The sequence below is a fragment of the Solanum lycopersicum genome, chromosome 2 (assembly GCF_036512215.1).
Source record: "Solanum lycopersicum chromosome 2, SLM_r2.1".
Taxonomy (NCBI): Eukaryota; Viridiplantae; Streptophyta; class Magnoliopsida; order Solanales; family Solanaceae; genus Solanum; species Solanum lycopersicum.
Genome location: NC_090801.1, coordinates 47,313,460 through 47,333,957, shown reverse-complemented (window position 1 = coordinate 47,333,957; position 20,498 = coordinate 47,313,460). Strand labels below are relative to the sequence as shown.

Below are 20,498 nucleotides of genomic sequence, written 5' to 3'. Positions count from 1 at the left end.
CGGTCCGTCTTGCTGCTTCTGTCACAACGTTCAGAGAGTTGATTTTATTTAAGACTCTGTGACGGTCCGTCGTGCCTATGACGTTCCGTCCTGCCATGTCGTCGCGAAGTTCAGAGAGTTGTTCTCAGTACCAAATTTTCTAGAATCTAAGTGTTTTGGAACGAGACCCCCTCGACAGTTCGTCGTACCCATGACGGTCCATCGTGGGATCCGTCGACTCAGATAGTTATTACCAGAAAATAAACTCTACTGCTCAAAACGACTAACAGGTCGTTACAATAGATACCAATTTACCCATTGTTCGTCCTCGAACGATCACAAGAAGAAAAACAAGGACGAAAAGGATTACCTGAGTCTGTAAAAAGGTGTGGATATCTTTCTTGAATATCAGCCTCCTTCTCCCAAGTGGACTCTTCAACGGGTCGATTCTTCCATTGAACTTTGATGGATGCAATCTCCTTTGATTTCAACTTGCGGACTTCTCTATCCAAAAGGGCAACAGGCTCCTCCTCATAAGACAAATTCTCATCAAGAAGGACTGAATCCCAACGAATGATGTAGTTTCCATCACCATGGTATCTTTTTAGCATAGACACATGAAATACCGGGTGCATTCCTGACAGTGCTGGGGGTAAGGCTAATTCATAAGCTACCTCCCCCACGTGCTTCAGAACTTCAAATGGACAAATATACCTCGGACTTAGCTTACCTCGCTTACCAAACCGCATCACCCCTTTCATAGGTGAAACCTTCAGCAAAACTTGCTCGCCCTCCATAAACTCCATGTCTCTAACCTTTCGATCTGCATATTCTTTCTGCCTACTTTGAGCCACTAAAAGCTTTTCTTGAATGCATTTCACTTTATCTAACGATTCCCTCAGAAGATCAGTACCCCAAGGTCTAACCTCAAATGCATCAAACCACCCAATGGGATACCTACATCTTCTCCCATACAATGCCTCAAATGGGGCCATATCAATACTTGAGTGATAGCTATTTTTGTATGAGAACTCTGCTAAGGGTAAGAAGTTATCCAAATGACAACCAAACTCTATCACACATGCACGAAGCATATATTCCAAAACCTGAATAGTTTGCTCAGACTGACCATTGGTCTGAGGGTGAAATGCAGTACTAAGATCCAATCTAGTACCTAATTCAGCATGCAATGTTTTCCAAAACTTAGAAGTAAACTGCGTACCTCTATCTGATATGATGGAGAGTGGAACTCCATGCAATCGAACAATTTCTGAGATGTAAATTTTGGCTAACTTCTCTGCATTATAAGTCACCTTGACCGGAATGAAATGAGCAGACTTAGTTAATCTGTCAACAATCACCCAAATAGAGTCATACTTACCCATCGTCTTTGGAAGACCAACCACGAAGTGCATTGCAATTCTCTCCCACTTCCATTCAGGAATAGGCATCCTCTGAAGTGTCCCTCCAGGTCTCTGGTGTTCATACTTTACCTGCTGACAATTCGGGCATTGAGCAACGAAATCAACAATGTCCCGCTTCATCCTGCTCCACCAAAAATGTTTTTTAGGTCACGGTACATCTAGGTTGCACCAGGATGTATAGAATACCTTGAACTATGAGCTTCTGTAAGAATAGTGTGAATCAAGTCATCAACGCGGGGTACACATACCTTTCCCTTAATTCTCAAAACACCTTCCTCATCGATTTTTGCTTCTTTAACCTCTCCTCGTAACACCTTATCTCGGATTCGGATCAGTTTCTCATCGGTAAACTGCTTTCCTTTAATCTTATCAAGAAAGGAAGATCTTGCCTCCACACATGCCAAAAATCCTCCCTTCTCATTTACTTCTAGACTCATAAGGTCATTAGCCAGAGTCTGAACCTCTCTAGCCAATGGGCGTCTAGAAACCTGCAAGTGGGCTAGACTTCCCATGCTCCCTGCCTTTCTACTTAAAGCATCTGCCACAACATTAGCTTTTCCCGGATGATGCAAGATAGTGATATCATAGTCCTTCAGTAGTTCCATCCACCTCCTCTGTCTTAATTTCAAATCTTTCTGAGTAAAGACATACTGTAAACTACGATGATCCGTAAAGACTTCACATTTAACCCCATATAGATAATGTCTCCATTGCTTTAATGCAAACACTACTGCAGCCAAATCCAAATCGTGGGTCGGATAATTACGTTCATGCACCTTTAATTTCCTCAAAGCATAAGCAATTACATTCTTCTCTTGCATTAGCACTGCACCCAAACCAGAATAGGATGCATCACAATAAACAATGAAATTCTTACCTTCCACTGGCAAGGTAAGAATTGGTGCAGTAGTCAACAAAGTCTTGAGCTTCTGAAAGCTTTCTTCACACTCGTCCGACCATATAAATGGAACACTCTGCTTAGTCAAGTTTGTCAGTTGGGAAGCAATAGAAGAAAATCCCTTGACAAATCGACGGTAGTAGCTAGCTAAACCAACAAAGCTCCTTACCTCTGTAACATTAGTAGGTCTTACCCAACTCTTCACTGCTTCAATCTTAGAAGGATCCACCATCACTCCATCCTTAGAAACCACATGCCCCAAGAAGGACACTGAATCTAGCCAAAACTCATACTTGGAGAATTTGGCATAAAGCTTTTTCTCCCTCAACATTTCCAATACAATTCTCAAGTGCTCCTCATGTTCTTTCTTGCTCTTTGAGTATACCAGTATATCATCAATGAATATGATGATAAAGAGATCCAGATATGGCTTAAAAATCTCGTTCATCAAGCTCATGAAAGCAGCAGGGGCATTCGTAAGATCAAAAGACATTACTACAAATTCGTAATGCCCATACCTGGTTCGAAAAGCAGTCTTGGGCACATCCGTGACCCGTATTTTCAATTGATGATAACCAGATCTCAAATCGATTTTTGAGAAGGTACAAGCACCTTGTAACTGATCAAACAAATCATCGATGCGAGGAAGAGGGTACTTGTTCTTAACAGTTACCTTATTCAGTTGTCTGTAGTCAATGCACATGCGACAACTTCCGTCCTTCTTCTTCACAAACAAAACCGGAGCACCCCAAGGAGATGCACTTGGTCTAATGAAGCCTTTGCTTAACAACTTTTGAAGTTGGGCCTTTAACTCTCTTAACTCAGCGGGAGCCATCCTATAAGGGGGTATGGAAATGGGGCGAGTACCCGACTACAGATCAATGCAAAAGTCAATATCCCTATCCGGTGGTATACCAGGAAGGTCTGTAGGAAACACCTCCAGAAACTCACGGACTATCAAAACCGACTCAATTGAAGGTACTTGGGTAGTATCATCCCTGAGGTGTGCCAAGAAAGCTAAACAACCCTTAATAACCATTCTCTTAGCACGAAGAAAGGAGATAATACGAAATGGAGTAGAAGTGTAGTCACCCTCCCACACTAACAGATCTATCCCAGGCTTGGCCAATGTCACAGTTTTGGCATTACAATCTAAGATTGCAAAGTTTGGAGAGAGCCAAGTTATACCAAGAATTACATCGAAATCAACCATTTCTAAGATAACCAAGTCTACCTGAGTATTGCTCCCCATAAAAGTCACAAGACAAGACCTATACACCTTTTCAACTATCACAGACTCACCCACCGGAGTAGAAACACGAATAGGCATGTCAAGTAATTCACAATGTAAGTTAAGACTAGTAGCAAATGAGGAAGATACATATGAAAATGTGGATCCAGGATCAAATAATATAGAAGCAATTCAATCGCAAACCAAAAGATTACCTGTGATGACACCATCAGATGTCTCCGCTTCAGATCTTCCAGGGAAAGCATAACAATGGGCCCTATCACCTGTCTGCCCGTTGCCCCTACCATGTTGCGCTGCAGAAGTCCCAATTTGCCCGTCATCCCGGCCGTTTTGATGACCACCATTACCTCGGCCACCACGTCCTCCCGAATAATGACCTCTTCTATGACCACCTCTACCTCTGTTTATTGGGGGTCTGTAACTCGATTTTGGACAATTCCTCCTAATATGTCTAGTCTCTCCACATTCATAACATTCTCTGGATTCAAGCATAGGTCTCTGTGAGAACGACGAAGTCTGGGGATAACCTCCAAACTCAGAGAAATATTGACCGGTCTGCGGTGGACCCCCAGCTACAGCCTGTAGCGAAGACTGAATAGGTCGGGCTGGATAACCTCCTGAACTCTGCCCTCTAGAGTAAGAACCATTAAACTCACCTCCTTTACGAAACTTCTTAGTTACTGATGCCATGGTGAAGTCATCTGGCTTCACTCCCTCCACCTCTATCACAAAGTCTACCACTTCCTGAAAGGATTTTGCTGCAGTAGCTACCTGTAAGGCTGAAATCCGCAAACCTGACCTCAACTCTTTCACGAAACGGCGAATCCGCTCTTGTGGATTGAAGCAAATTTGGGTGGCATACCTGGATAGTGCACGAAACTTAGTCTCATAAGCAGTAACCGACATCCTGCCTTGCTCTAGGCTCAGAAACTCATCTCTCCTCCTATCCCTCAAAGTCCGGGGTATATACTTCTCCATAAACAAGCTAGAGAATGATGCCCAAGTCATAGGTGGTGCTTGTGCTGGTTGACACTGAACATATGATCGCCACCACATTTTGGCATTCCCCTGAAATTGATAGGTCACAAACTCGATGCCAAATCGTTCTACTATGCCCATCTTGTGTAGTAGCTCATGACAATCAACCAGAAAATCATAAGCATCCTCAGATTCAGTACCCTTGAAGACTGGAGGTTTCAATTTCAAGAACTCACTGAAAGGTTCGTGCTGATCGCTTGTCATTATAGGCCCTGTAGTCAACCGAGGAAACGTGCCTATTTCCAATGAGGCATCCATGCAGGGAGCCACAACAGCTGCATGTTGTACCCCCAGAACCTGAGGCGCTGGTGCAGAAAACACTGGAGGTGTCTGGCCCCGATCAGATAACCCGCTAAGATAAGCAAGGACCTGATTAATCATCTCTGGGGTAGGTTGGGGTGGTAATTCCTCATTCTGCACCTGCTCATTCTCCCCTTCCTCACCCTCTCTTACTACCTCCTCAGTCGGTGGAGGAGTCACCGCCCTAGTACTAGATGGGCCAGGTGCTTGTCCTCTTCCCCTAGAGGACGTCCTCCCGCGACCTCTACCACGGCCTCTTGCCACGGCTCCTCTTCGAGCTACAGCCTCAATGGCTGGTTCAGACGCATCTTGTCTTGCCGGTGTTGGTGTTGGCGCGGTTGTTTCTCTAGTTCTAACCATCAGCGAAATAGAGTGAAGATGGTCAGATACCAATTTGTATCACCTAGGTACCAATTGGATCCAAGTAATAGCACGAAAGAAAGAAAGAATGGAGTTTTTCTAAAGTCTTATAGCCTCTCAAAGAAAAGTAAAGGCGTCCCCCTACCGTTCCTCAAGACTCTACTAGACTCGTTCTTGTGTGATGAGACCAACGAACCTAATGCTTTGATACCAAGTTTGTCACGACCCAAAACAACCCGAGAGTGGCACCCACACTTATCCTACTATGTAGGCGAACCAACAAATCTAAACCCCAACATTTCAAACATAAAAAACAGAAAACAATGCGGAAGACTTAAAACTCATTAATGAAATCAATAAATAACTTTTAAAATATATCAATTACTATCATTATCCCCAAAATCTGGAAGTCATCATCACAAGAACATCTATCCTCAAATTACTAAGTCTAAGAGTATCTAAGAAGCTAAAATAACTAAACAGATAGTCCATGCCAGAACTTCAAGGCATCAAGAGAAGAAGAAGAATATCCAGTCCAAGCTAGAAACAATAGCTCACCCTGAAATCTGACGTGATGAAGACTGACTAGAGTTGCGGTTGAGTTGAAGACGACGGTATGTTTGCTGCACTCCACAATGAACAAAAAGAAAACATACAAGTAGGGGTCAGTACAAAACATGAATACTGAGTAGATATCATCGGCCAACGCAAAATAGAAAGCAATATATATCAGATAATATCATAAAATCAACTACAATACTCAACAGGTAACAACAACAAGTACAAGAATCATTGATAATAACGCCAAGTACACCCATGAGGACACAAGCCTCCATACCATACTCATTTGGGAAATAGGTTCATTAAATTAAGTATATTAACATCATTCAAGATTCATTTTTTTTACTATCCTGGTGTCGGAACGTGACACTCCGATCCCCTAATATTACGTGTCGGTTCGTGACACCCGATCCCCCTAATACTACGTGTCGGTTCTTGACACCCGATCCATTAATACTACGTGTCGGTTCGTGACACCCGATCCATTTATACTACGTATCGGTTGATGACACCCGATCCCCTAACCTCATTCTTTTAGTTCATCAAGCCTCCTTTTATACCAAGGCATCATCATTAACAGAGAGAGCTTTATGTTTAAGCCTCACAACCTTATCTTTCCAACCCATTACAATTACATAATCACATCATGCAAGCATACAATTAAGCATATAGCAGACTTTACAATACTACCCAATACATATCATTCGCTATTAGGAGTTTACTATGAAATAACATAAAAACCATAACCTACCTCCACCGAAGAATTCGTGATCAAGCAAGCTATCCCCCAAAACCTTTGCTTTGCTCTTCGTTTCTCTCTTTCCTCGATTGTTCTCCCTCTCTTTCTCTTTTTCTGATTTTTCCTTATTCAAACTCTTTTTCTTCTACCCTAATTACCATATAATTAAGTATAAAAGATGACCAAAGTAACCCACTAATTAATTCAAGGTTATCTCTTTTAACCCCCAAGTAATTGAATTATTAACATTCAACCACTAACTTTATAATTATAAGTAGGAATAATACAAAACGCCCCTTAAAACATTTAACAGAAATCCGACCCAGTCAGGGTTACGCAGCCTGTGACGGCCCGTCGTGCCTGCGACGGTCCGTCCTGCTGCTTCCGTCACAAAGTTTAGAGAGTTGATTTTATTTAAGACTCTGTGACGGTCCGTCGTGCCTATGACGGTCCGTCCTGCCATGTCGTTGCGAAGTTCAGAGAGTTGTTCTCAGTACCAGATTTTCCAGAATCTAAGTGTTTTGGAACGAGACCCTCTCGACGGTCCGTCGTGCCCATGACGGTCCGTCGTGGGATCCGTCGACTCAGACAGTTATTACCAGAAAATAAACTCTACTGCTCAAAATGACTAACAGGTCATTACAACAGTTAACAAATCAAAATGAAAACGACCAAGGAGAAAACAATTTGGCAAATATTACTGAAAAAAATAGCGAAAATAGAGATACAAAAATTGTAACCAAACAGACATAATATTAACTAAAATGAACAGATACGACCTAAACAAAATTAGGGAGGAAATTTTACCCAAAAATCTTGAAACCGGCCCGATCTGAAGTCGATAAGTGCTTGGGGTTTTCAGCTGTTGTTGTAATTGTTTTCGATAGTGGGTTCTGGCTCATCGGAATTAAGAAACCGTTTGTTAGCCCAAGATCATTAACTAAGATTGGAAGATTTAACTAAAGAAGAAGAAGCTAGATACTACAAGCTCTAGACTATTCTATCATCACATATTTATACTAACCTATGGATTAATGTATCTACAAACTCTAGACTATTCTATCATTTATTACAAAAATATCTTCAAGAAAGTTCTAGTAAACTTATCTTCTAGCACTTTCTCTAGAATATCTAGATATATCTTCAAGATAATTATTCTAAGTACCATACTAGACCATTCTAGAAACTATATTAGAAAAATCTATGATATTCCAATCAAGTTTATCATTTTTCACACTCCCCCTTAGTGTGATTTTTGGAAACCACCCCACACTTGTTGTCGAAGAACTCAAATAAAGCTTTGAGCCATGTCTTGGTGAAAATCTCAGCATTTTTTTCCGCACTCCTCTTCCTTCTTCAAATGATAAAGATTTTTCGCTGTTAGTTGATCCATGTAGATTATCTCCATGCTCAGTTCTCAAACTCCCCCTTTCTCTCAACTTCTTAACAATTATATTATCGAGAGAAACACTATCAATTTCCTATGAAGTCTCAACATCAACATAGGATCTACTGTCATGTTCTCTTATCATCTCCATGATGTATTTTTTGGCAGCTTCAGAGCTTTCAAAGAGCATATCATTTGACTCCAACACCTCTGTCACGAACGGGGAACACCCCCTAGAAGTAACATGATGTACTTGACCTCTCAGAGATCTTATACAAACTCATAGTTATCATTCATCGCATTTTTATAGGTAAATTTAGCAAAAAATTTAAAACTTTTCTTAGCACATCATATATTAGAACATCACTTTCATTATTCATAAAATATCACAATACATAGTTAAAGACTCTAGTCTCTTTTTTCCATCCTAGACTCAACATCATTAGAATACATTAGGGACAGGACCCTTACAACATAATTCATAAGTATAATAATATAACACTTTACTATAAACCATAACTTAGGAAATCCTTGGACTTAAGATTCCTTTACTTGAGCTTGAGAATTACGTATCAAGCTCCTCACCATTAAAGATATCCCTTAAGCATCCATAACCTACATTTTGTGTAAAAAGGTAGAGAAGAATGGAGTTAGTACAAGAATGCACTAAGTATGACAACCATGCAAAAACATGCATTCAAAAAGGATATTTTACTTGAAATTATGCATTATGCCTTTTTGTGTAAACTTCTTAAAACTCTATATAGGCATCTTTAACAGTCACACATCATATAAAATCACACATTGCATTTAAATCACATTTAGAGCCACTTTACAGTAAGCTTTCCTTTTCTCTTTACAGTGAACCTTCTTCTTGTTCTGACTTCTTGGCTTTCCCAAGTACCCTCTAGTAACACTTGGTGCAATTTATAGATAATGTCCCATAACACTATCCACAACCAAGCATCACCTTAAAGACACAATGAAACCACACATACAAGTCTACTAGTGCAATGTACATGTGAAGCACCATAACCCACACATACTTAATAACCTATAGCAAGACCACAAGCATCATAACATGTACTTTACACATAAAACATAATACTATAATAAACTACATGCATGTCAAGTAGGACCTTCAATCATAGTCAATAAGACCAACATTATGCACATAAGGATAAGGTCATCTCATACAGACTCATCCCACACATTTCATCACAACATGTAGACAAGACTACAATGTTATGCATAAAGACATAAGCATATACATACACATTAGAACACCTTCCTAGGACTTCCCTCAAGAGACACTTGCGCAATGCATAGGTGAATTCCCATACCTTTACCTATACTAAGCAACTACCCTTAAGTTATCCTAGTTAGGGTCTAAGTCATTTACTTCCATTGTCCATTTTACTTTAGGAAAACTATAGCCTTAACCGACACTAAGACCATGAGTGCTACATGAAATTTGGTGTTATAGTCCTTACACCAAGGGAAGGTGCTCTACTTAGACATAGTAGAACATTAACACATGCTAACATACTAAGTAATATCACTTGCTAGATCCTATGTGGAAAGCATTGTTTATAGAACTTGGAGGTACATGACGAAACCCTGTTTATGCCAAATGGGGCATTGTAGTTATCCACATTTGGAAACATCACTCTATGCCCTTTGGGCTATGAGGCTAACCACCTTGTGAGTACTATGGTGACCTACCTTCCTACAATGGGAAGGGAAACCCCTCAACTTCAAGTTCTCTCGATGCTAAGTTAAGTTTACTTTTATTTAAAGGCCTTTATTAACATTACTTTATAAAAATAAAGGTTTTATGAGAGTTAACTCCTCATAAGCTTAGCTCATAGGTCATAAATGAGAGTTCATCAATCTAAATCATGTGAGAAACCCCTTCACATGGACATAACATATTCAAACACCTATCTAGTTTAGGGTACATTTGAGTACACCTTTCAAGGCCCCTCCATTGACTAGATAGTCATACATGTGTGTGTATACATATATGTGATCAAACCTTTCACATAACATATTAAGGCCACACATGTTCACACATTAATGCATAAGTGTATTTATGAGAAATCCTTTCATATAAACATATTAAGACAATATGCACATTCATAACATAACCATGCATTCATATTCATATACATAGAAAACTAAACCTAGGAACTATCCTATCAATACATACATGTGCAATGCATAGACAAGGTCCCATACCCTTGCCCATACTAGTACACCTATCAAGTCATCCTAGTTAATGATACATCACACATTTCATAGATGCATATACTTTACATGCATAGTAGTAGACATGAGTGCATATGAGAATACTCTTTCATTAGACACCATGAACCTATACTACTTGTAAGCATGCATAATGTGTAAGTGTGTATACATTGGTCAACATGATCACATAATGGCTATCAACAACATATTGAGGCATCCACCCTCTTAGGAATACAATGCACCTTCAAGCATAGATCATACAACACATAATAGCATAGGAGACAAGACAACATCTCATTACTTTAAAGACTCCTCACCTTAGCTATTCACACATTCATATAGGGGTACATAGGTAAGGGACTATTAACCATTATAACTCATCAATGGCAGCACCTAAGCCAATCCTAACATAACTATTCACATGATCATAACATTAGCAATACAACCTAGATCATAACTAGAATAGGAAACTAGACATGGACTTCACATTGGGTAAACATCACCACTACAAATTCATATCACAATTGCCTTTAAGGCCATAATCACACCACATATATATTGGAAATAAAGTAAACACCTCCACCATAAGTGGACCATACCACACAATGTTATACAAGACTTCATCAACTAATAATTCTATAGAAAAATAGAGTGGAAGAATCATTCTTACCAATTCATCAACCTTTGATTCTCATTGATCAATACCCATATATCATCAATAATTCATATCTAGGGCAGTATCTAAAGGTACACTAACATAATCAAAATCATGCATTAACCATAACAAGATCAAGATCATATCAAGTATACTACATCATCAATCTATAAAACTAGAGGAATCTAGATCATCCTTACCATGACTCCCTCTTTGATCATCCATGATTTATACACATATTAATCAATAATATCAATATAAGGTAGTATCTACAAGTATCTTTACTAAACAAAATCCTACATTCATGCACTATATAGACGAGATTACATTGAATATTATACTTTAACAATCAATAAGAAATAGAAATCAAGTCTTCAAGCCTTAATGCATATTGGACCGACAACACATAATTCATCATCACATGATATCATAGGCAGTAGCTAACCATCAATTTAACATAATTGAATCACATTATAATCCTCCTAACATCAAGATCACAAGATACTACATTATAGGCTAGTCTTATTCAAATCGTCAAACCTTCATCCTCATGGATCACTCCTAAAAAATTCACCATCAATACACATACTAGGCAGTAGATATAAGCATTTTAAACATCATTGAATCACAATTCGATTTACATAAGATCAAAATCGCAAAGCTCATACGTGGCTAAAGAGAGTTTGAAGAGAGCATGGGTTCATCATGTAATTGAATTGAAATTCACATTAAAATCAACATATTAAAATCAATTCATCATGAGGAAGCCTTTAAAAATGTTTTGAGAAAGTACTCATGGCTAGATTGAAGAAGGAGAAGTTTGATCATATTTTCTCTTTAAAAACTTTGAGAAGAACTCTCTAGATGGAAGATTAACTAGAGATGAAGGATCATCATACCTCACTGTAGGAGAAAATCACTGAAAATTGATGAAGAACCTATAAGAATCCAAGCTCCAAGATATTCTTGAGTTTCATCTCAAATGGAGGTTTCTAGAGAGGACATTTTGGGAGAGGGAAGTCTAATTTGAATTCATTGATTGAGAATGGGATTGTCACGTTTTTACCACTTAATAAACACAAAAATAACCAAATAAACCAACTAGGGTCATTTTAGCACGTAATATGAGTTTCCCATTCACCCCTTTATGAGACAGTGTGCATGGAATTGAAGTTGCAGGTTGCATCGACGAGAGCAGTCGACGGGGCATCTTCTGGTCGATGAGCCATCCTGGTGCTCCGTCGTTTGCGACTGCAACTCCATTATGGGGGGATGATCTCACACTTCTAAGTGTTGAGTGACACCTTCCATTGATGGTGAATTGATTAAGGAACGGGGCGTCAACTTGGCTCGTCGATTGACACTGCCAAGGCAGTATTTCGACAACCTTTGGGGTTCTCCTTGAGGGTCTTTTACGGGGCCCTTGTGGAGTCGTACCCGGATATTTAAAACATAAATATAAACCTTAACATGTAAAGGACCTTCCACATCAGTTTCACCCAAAACAAACATTCGTAAGACATCCAAACATGATTGGCACACTCAAGTCACACATTTATGTCTCAAGGGCTAACTTTCAAACGTCTTGGATGTTCTTGTAAGTTTAACCTCTAAGCCTCATGAAACTCAACATACTTCCTATAAACATAATTATTACTCATACAAAGACTTCATAAGCCAATCACACACATATACGCACATAAAACATCTAAGGCCTCTTGGTGACTAGTCGTCGAATGTCCTGGTCGTTCCATGACGTTTGAATACCAAATAACTTCAAATCACTCATGCATACTTTAAAACACTTAATTAACATGTTAACAATCTTATAGGCACATGTGAGGCTCTAGACACCCCAACTCCTTTTAGGAGTCTTACAACTTCAGCAGTGGAGATTGTTGTATCTCAGTATATATATAGAAGTACTAGAACTCATAGTGCTCCTATAATAGATGTAAATATAATTCCTGCTAGTTAAGTGGCGGTGCAATAATTCTTTAAACACTTTTTGAGAAAGTAATATATTTCCTTGTTCAGCAAAAACAAAGGAATGTAGCAGAAAGGCACACTACTTTGTATGATAGAAACAATGAGAAGAAGCGCACTCTATATCAGAACCTAAATAATGTACAGAGTTTTGTTTATTGTGAGAACAAAGACCACATCGATGACCCTGAGAATCTGACTTCACTTAACTTTCTTATTTTAATGTGTTATAAACGAGACATTGAGACTATACTTTGTAGTACCGCTTCTTTTCAGTGGTAGAGTTGCCAAAAACTACTGTTATTCTACTACCTAGGGTCTTGTGAAATTTTCGACAAGAACCTCTCTACTTAACAAGTTCTTAGAGGCTAAGTATTCTACTGGAACTCATCCAGTTGGAAATAACTGGAAATCTGGACAATCAGCTTGGAGAAGCCTAAGGAAATTTAAAATGACCTAAGAAATCATTTAAATTTCCTTAGGCTTCTCTAGACTATTCTATCATCACATGTTTATACTAACCTATGGATTGTTCTAGATACTACAAGCTCTAGACTATAATATCATTTACTACAAAAATATCTTCAAGAAAGTTCTAGTGAACTTATCTTCTAGCACTTTTCTTAAAATATCTAGATATATCTTCAAGATAATTATTCTAAGTACTACACTAGACCATACTAGAAACTATATTAAAAAACTCTATGATATTTCAAAAATCAACTTTATTATTTTTCACACCGTGGTGGAGTTTTGGGTCTTTGTTGTGGTGTTTTTGGATGAAGAAATAATGCGATTTTGGGATTGGTTTTGTTGCTATTTAAGCTGGGTATGGGGTTGTTGTTGATGGTGTTCTGGCGGCAGTCTTAGAGTCGAAACAGAGCTGCTGGTTGTAGCAGGGGAAAAGGAAGGGTTATGGGTCTGATTTTGCTTGGTTATTGGTGGTGTTGGGTCAGAGGAGAGAAGATGAAGGGAGGAAATGGGTCTGTTTGGTTAGCCGTTCGTGGAGGAAAAGGGAGGAGGAAGGGTCTGGTTTACTAGAAAAAAGGAGAAAGACAGAGTTGTTTTGTTGGTGGTCTTTTTTACTGGAAATGATGTTTTGATGGTATTGGGTGGTGGACTCATCGGAATCCGGCGGAACTCTGGTGACTAAGTCATCGGAAGAAGAATGAGCTATAAAAGAATCTCTTTAATCCTAAATATCTGAAAATATCCAGAAATTTTATCCACCAACCCCGACCTAGTAAAACTTAAATAGAAAAAGTAATATGTAATACACTCAAATTTTGTGGGCTTGGTATAGTGACTCAAAATTATCGACAAACTGTGTACGCAAATTTTATCTGGATTTGAATGAATTTCTACTCTGTGTAAATTATCAACATGAATATTAACAAACGTAACAAATAAAAGTAATATTAAATAATATAATGACTGTAACTAAACTAATGATATGTAAAAATATACTTTAAAAAAATTACTGATAAAAAAATCCTAATTTATCGATAAACTTATTTAAATTAAAAAAATCATTTTAAACTATTAAATAAATAAAACTTAAAAGTTACGAATTTTGAAAATGTTAGACCAAAATTGGGGATCAACAACTGTCCCTTTCGTTGGATATGATTGATGAAAGAGCACAACGAAAATTGACAAATCCAATTTTGACCAAATGCATGACCTTAAAACCAAGTATTGACAAGAAGGTTACTTTGGTCCTATTACGAGAATTTTATCATTTTAAAAGAAAATTCAATATCAAATCAAAATTAATTAATTATTAATTAATTAATTATAATAAAGGTATTTAGAATCATCAACACAACTCAGCACATTCTTATTGTATCTGGAATGTTCCCTTTGTTACTAGTATTTTCCAGATAAGCTAAGTTTCTATAAATATATCGATATTCCCATCAAAGGCTAATCCTAAAAGACACCCAGAATCTGTTGTGTCATATCCAATTAATAAGTTTTGATAATCTGTGACAATGTGCTTTGTGTTTGTTTGCGATGAAGATGAAAGGGTTGTACGAAGAGAGAAAGCAAAAGGTGTTTGCCCTTACTGTGGAGGAATGATTCAAGCTGTGGATGTAGAGAGCCAGTGGAGACTCTTTTTTATTCCCATTTCATTCAAAACTAAACGTAAATATTATTGTACCCTCTGTCTTAAGTGTTTGGTACTTTAGTAATCTATCTCTATGTTGTATGTAATTTGATTTTATTATCTTCTTGGCTTTCCTTAGATCTATAAAATACTCTTTATGTTAATTTTTTTCTTTTTTTAATCATATGATTTTTGTCAATTTTTACGAATTCGTTGCATCTTTTACTCCGCCTGATCCTAAATGCGTATTTTTCGGATTCGTTGATGTTCTCTTAACATGATGTTGAAAGATACAAATCAGGAAATCTAAATTATATTTGAAATTGCATTGATTATGTTTTTATGTGCTTCAATTACTTGTAAATTCAATTGGTAGATGAGAGATGAAGATGCTTAGGCCTCAAATATCATTTTGCGAACTAGTTAAGTTTTTATGTTAGCAGCTTAAATTTGTGACGTATGTGTTTCTAAGCTAAAATAGATGATTTAAGACCCGTGATATGGGCTCAATATAATTTTTTTATATTTTATTTAAAAAATTACATAAATTCATAATTTAAGATATTATAATCCCCACTCGGATGTATTCTTATTTCTTTTCGGATACATCCATCCCTTCTCGGATATATAAATATCCCTCCTTGGATACATCCTTCCCATGAAGTGATATATATCATTATTAATGTATCAGATGATCAAGAAATGTATTCGAGAGCAACGAAAATTTTGAAATTTTTGTAATTGAGGAAACTTCTGGGATAAGATGCAATTAGCCTCTAAATATATGATATTTCTATACTTCATATTTTTTTACAGTGAACAACTTCAATATATTACTTAATAATCTTTTCTAGATGTTCTTACGATATAAATGCATCGTTTACCATTCAAATTGAGAAAGTTGAATCCCAAATAATTCTATGCAGCAAAGAAATAGAAACTAGCACTAGGTTATGAGTTAAAACATTTCACATCCAAGAAAAATATAGAAAATGCTGATATATTTGTAAAAGTTCATCGATCTTCATATATTTTCGCAAGTGGTATATATTTTTTTTACAATGTTATCATCTTCTTTTTGTAATATCTGCATCATAAGCTTTGCATTTGATAAAATACTAATCATTGATCATCCAATTCGTAAAGATTGATTCAAAGCCTTTCAAATCTCTACTGCTTCAACTTAAGTATAACGTGTTTGCAGCTTGCTTTTTTGGTGAATTTTGTGATATTTCATTAATATTTTTGATAATAGAAATACTTCTATTTATTTTGATTTTAATATTAGAAGTATTTATTATAAACTTAATTTTCAACTTTTACAACAATAAAAACAAGGAAAAAAAAAGACAAATATAGCCCCCGAACTATTGTAAATGGTATGCATATACCCTTCGTTCTACTTTTAGTACATCAATACCCTTACCTTCCAAAAATCAGAACACATTTGCCCCTCCCTCTAACGGAAGAATAATTAGTGACACATGGTACAATCCTACAGCTCAACCCGATTTGACCAATTAATTAATCCAAAATTTAAATACCCGCCCAGTGACTCATTTGACCCACCCATTACCCACACAATATTAACCTATCTAAAAATCTTTTAAGAAAAGAGGAAAATTCCTCCAATCAAATCTTTGGTTCATCTCACAAACTAAAACCCTTCTTCATCACCATTGTTATACATCTCCATTTTTTTCAATATAGACTAAAAATTGCTCGTACTAAGCAAATACAACTCACAAATCCACTAGTGATAAGGAAGCAACTAGCTACTAAGGCAACAAGAAAAATTGCTCCGGCGACTGAAGGAGTGAAAAAGCCTCACCGTTTCGACTAGGCTTTGGCTATAAGAGAAATAAGGAAGAAGAGGGTTGTTAGTGTTTATCTGTTTCTTCTTTAAATTCGTTGCTGGAATGCTACAATAATTGTATAAACTAATAGATGATTTAAGTTCAGTTGAAGCATATAGAATCATTGGTCTACAATCATTTTCGAATCTGGTTACTGAAATTTGTTCTTTGTTTTCTTTTTAAAAAATCACTTTTGGATTAAACATTGTCTAACTAGAAAAAAAATTAACCACATTATTAGAGCTGTCAATATGGGCTAGACCCGTAGGGCCGGCCTGGCCTAACACGGGATTTAATAGGGTTGAGCTGATATTTTTGGATCCCATTTAAGAAAAGGGTTTTTTAGCTCGGCCTCAATAAGCCTGATGATTTGATGGGCTTGAGAAATATAGGTACGGTCAACCCGTGGGCCATAATAATTAATTAAAAAATATAATATAATATTAAAATTTTAAAATTAAAGAGAGTCCAAATTCAAAATAATTAGGTTAATATTTTTTTTATATATTTATACTTTTACTTGAAAAAAAAACTTAATAAATAGAGATAATTTCAGAGACCTCCCTTCAGGCTTCGCTCTAGAACACTCACCTTCCCTGTGGTTTACGATATTACGTCTACCTCCCTTATTTTCATTTTCTTGTAACCATTCTTTAAACCTATTTAAATAAATATAAATTAATTTAGATTTGACAAATTTACCCCTTATGTATGAATGTTTAGATCTAATTTTTAATGATTTATTTTTATTCGTTGGATCATGTTTTTTCTTCGCTTGTGTAAATGTTTAAGTAGAACAAAATCTTATCGTTCTTTTCTTTATTGGAAAGTTTAATTTTGTCTTCTATTTGAAGAAATTGTTGATGGAAAATGATGGATTATTGTGGGGGGGAAATTTGCATCATTTAATATAGGCGAAATAAAGATAAAGGGTGTGTTTGGTATGGAGGAAAATGCTTCTGTGGAAATGTTTTCCTAGAAAATGTTTTCCTGGGAAACAAGTAAATTTTGGACTTATTTTCTTATGTTTGGTTGGTGAGTAAAAAATATTTTTTCGGAAATGATTTTTAGTGTTTGATTTATGAATGAAAAATATTTTTCAGAGACATCTTTTATTTTTACTAGAGTAAAAAAATATTTATGACACTGAAAATATTTTTTAAAATCAAAATTATTATTTTTTTGGGGTGATGGTGGGGGAGGGGGAGGAGAGGGGGTAGGAGTGAAAAAATAAAAATTTGAAGTTGATAGTACTTTTAAAAAACACAATTAATTTTTTTGCGGGCTGGGGTGGGTGGGGGATGGCCGGGGTAAGGGGGTAGGAGTTTAAAAATAAAAATTTGAATTTGAAAATACTCATAAAAAGCAAAATTAAATTTTTGGGGAGGGGATGGGGTTGGGGGGGGGGGGGGGGGGGTTGGTCAAAGATCAGGTGAAAAAATAAAAATTTTGAAATTGAAAATATTTTTTTTAAAATTGATGTTTTTCCAAAAAAAAAATGTAATTTGAAATTGGAGGAGAGTTATGGAAAATGTTTTCCTTAATTTTTGAAGGTAAATCATTTTCCTTAATTTTGAGGAAAATGAGTTGATTTGGAAATCATTTTTCAAATCTTTTGTCCCAACCAATAATGGGAAAATTGGAAAACATTTTTCAGAAAATGTTTTCCTTCATACCAAACACACTCAAAGAGTTAATATTTGGTGAAAATCTGGGTCAGCTTAGTTGAGCACTTTGATCTTTGTTGGATTAAAAAAACCAAGTCTGTGTTAATTTATTTTTAAAGTATTTGTTAAATGAGTTATTTTTTATATAATATTTATTAATAAGAAGAAATTTATATAAAAAAGAGTAAAATTATCAAATATATATTAATTTATATTTATTTTAAATAGGTTTAAAGAATGGTTACAAGTAAATGCAAATAAGGGAGGTAGACGTAACATCGTAAACCAAAGGGGAGGTGAGTGTTATAGAGCGAAACATGGAGGTCTCTGAAATTATCCCTAATAAATATTATAAGAATAATTTTATTTTGATTTGATTAACAAGTACTAACATTAACATCATGTAATATTGTTTTGTCGATACTTATGATAATATTATAAATTATAATTTAAAATTTAATTTAATAATTATAAAAAAATACAATTTTTTAAAAAAAGTGGGTTGGCCCCGTCAAGCATGTAGCCCACGTACTTATGGGTTGGACCGATCATTTTCTGGCTCACGGCAAAAATGGGCTAGCCCGGCCTGTCCTATAAAATGTCAAAACCTGTATGGATTAGCCTCGATTGGGTGGGCTAGCCCATATTAACAGCTCTACACATAATTGGTCCGTGCAATAGAAATTTGACACTTTATATGTTATCTCAAAATGGTAATCAAAACAAATTAAATTGAGAAAATGATTGGTTGGTGCAATGAAATTTGAGGTAGTTGTGTTGCTGGCGTTTATTCCTTCACCATTGTATATTGAAGTAGGGGAAAAATATACTTCTCTGTATTTGTGTGGATAATGGGGGTATTGAGTTGGTTAAACGGGTCATTGGACGGGTATTTAATTTTGGGGTAATTAATTGATCAAATCAGGTTGAGCCATAGGATTGGATCACGTGTCACTAATTATTCTTCCGTTAGAGTGAGGGGCAAATGTGTTCTGATTTTTGGACGGTAAGGGTATTGATGTACCAAAAGTATAACGAAGCGTACCATTTACGATAGTTCGGAAGCATATTTGTTCTTTTTCCCTAAAGACAATCATGAAATCAAATTTATTTCTATATATACTAACAATAATCATAATGTAATATTATAAATATTGAAAGTATTGATTAAAATATTAATTTCTAATTCCATAAAAATAAAAACAATCATAAAGTAATTTTATTTCTATATACAATAACCATTGACATAATGTTATATTCTAAATTACATTAATAAAATCTATAGAAAATGTGATTGAAAATGTAGGTCCATATTAAATATTGCATCATTAGGATACACATGATATTTAAGAAAAGATATTTAGTTGTATTGTCGTTATAAATTTATTACCACCTTTGTAATGTCATAACATAAAAACAAACATTCTAGGATATTTATGAAACGACAAATTTACTTTTAATCGTCTTCTACTTGGCTATTCTATGTAATAGAAAAAATATGTTATAGCACTTTAAATTTTTTTTTAGTTAATTATCAATTGGTTTCTAATATGAGTTCAAATGTCACGTGATGTGTATTCTGAATACTTATTCATGATATTAGGTGATTATCGATAGTGTGTTTCATAGACACACTTTGGACTTGAGCTAATTGAAAAAATTATAATTAAGATGTAAAAATGAAAAATTATGAGGGGTGTTGTAAAATAAAAGGAAAAGACAAGAATATTTAAACAATATAGGAAGACAAAATAGTGATGGAAAGTATAGAATAGATAATATTTTTATTATCTTCAAGTGTTTTTCACAAGGGTGAAAGACTATCCATTTATAGGACATTCAAAACATCCTTTACAACATTTGACAAATACGTTAGAACATATTTAATTAATACAATTAATAAATACATTATGTTAGGATGAATTAAGATAAACATCCACACAATAAAGTGGATTTGTAATACTCCCGCTTGGATGTTTATAGATAATGTGTCTCGTTAAAACCTTACTAGGAAAACCCAGTGGGAAAAAGCCTAG

The 20,498-nt window shown here is 36.0% G+C and overlaps 1 protein-coding gene across 1 annotated transcript; it reads left to right on the top strand.

The window, feature by feature from the left end:
- The first annotated feature begins 14,709 nt into the window (after positions 1-14,709).
- On the top strand, positions 14,710-15,088 carry LOC104645574 (uncharacterized). The gene has a single exon (XM_010317425.4). The coding sequence runs from the start codon at positions 14,824-14,826 to the stop codon at positions 15,019-15,021; it is 198 nt and encodes a 65-aa protein (XP_010315727.1). The 5' UTR covers positions 14,710-14,823; the 3' UTR covers positions 15,022-15,088.
- The last annotated feature ends 5,410 nt before the right edge of the window (positions 15,089-20,498 follow it).

What these genes read in the sequence shown, in the direction of transcription:
- LOC104645574 (XM_010317425.4), top strand. Translation starts at nt 14,824, where the DNA reads ATGTGCTTTGTGTTTGTTTGCGATGAAGATGAAAGGGTTGTACGAAGA.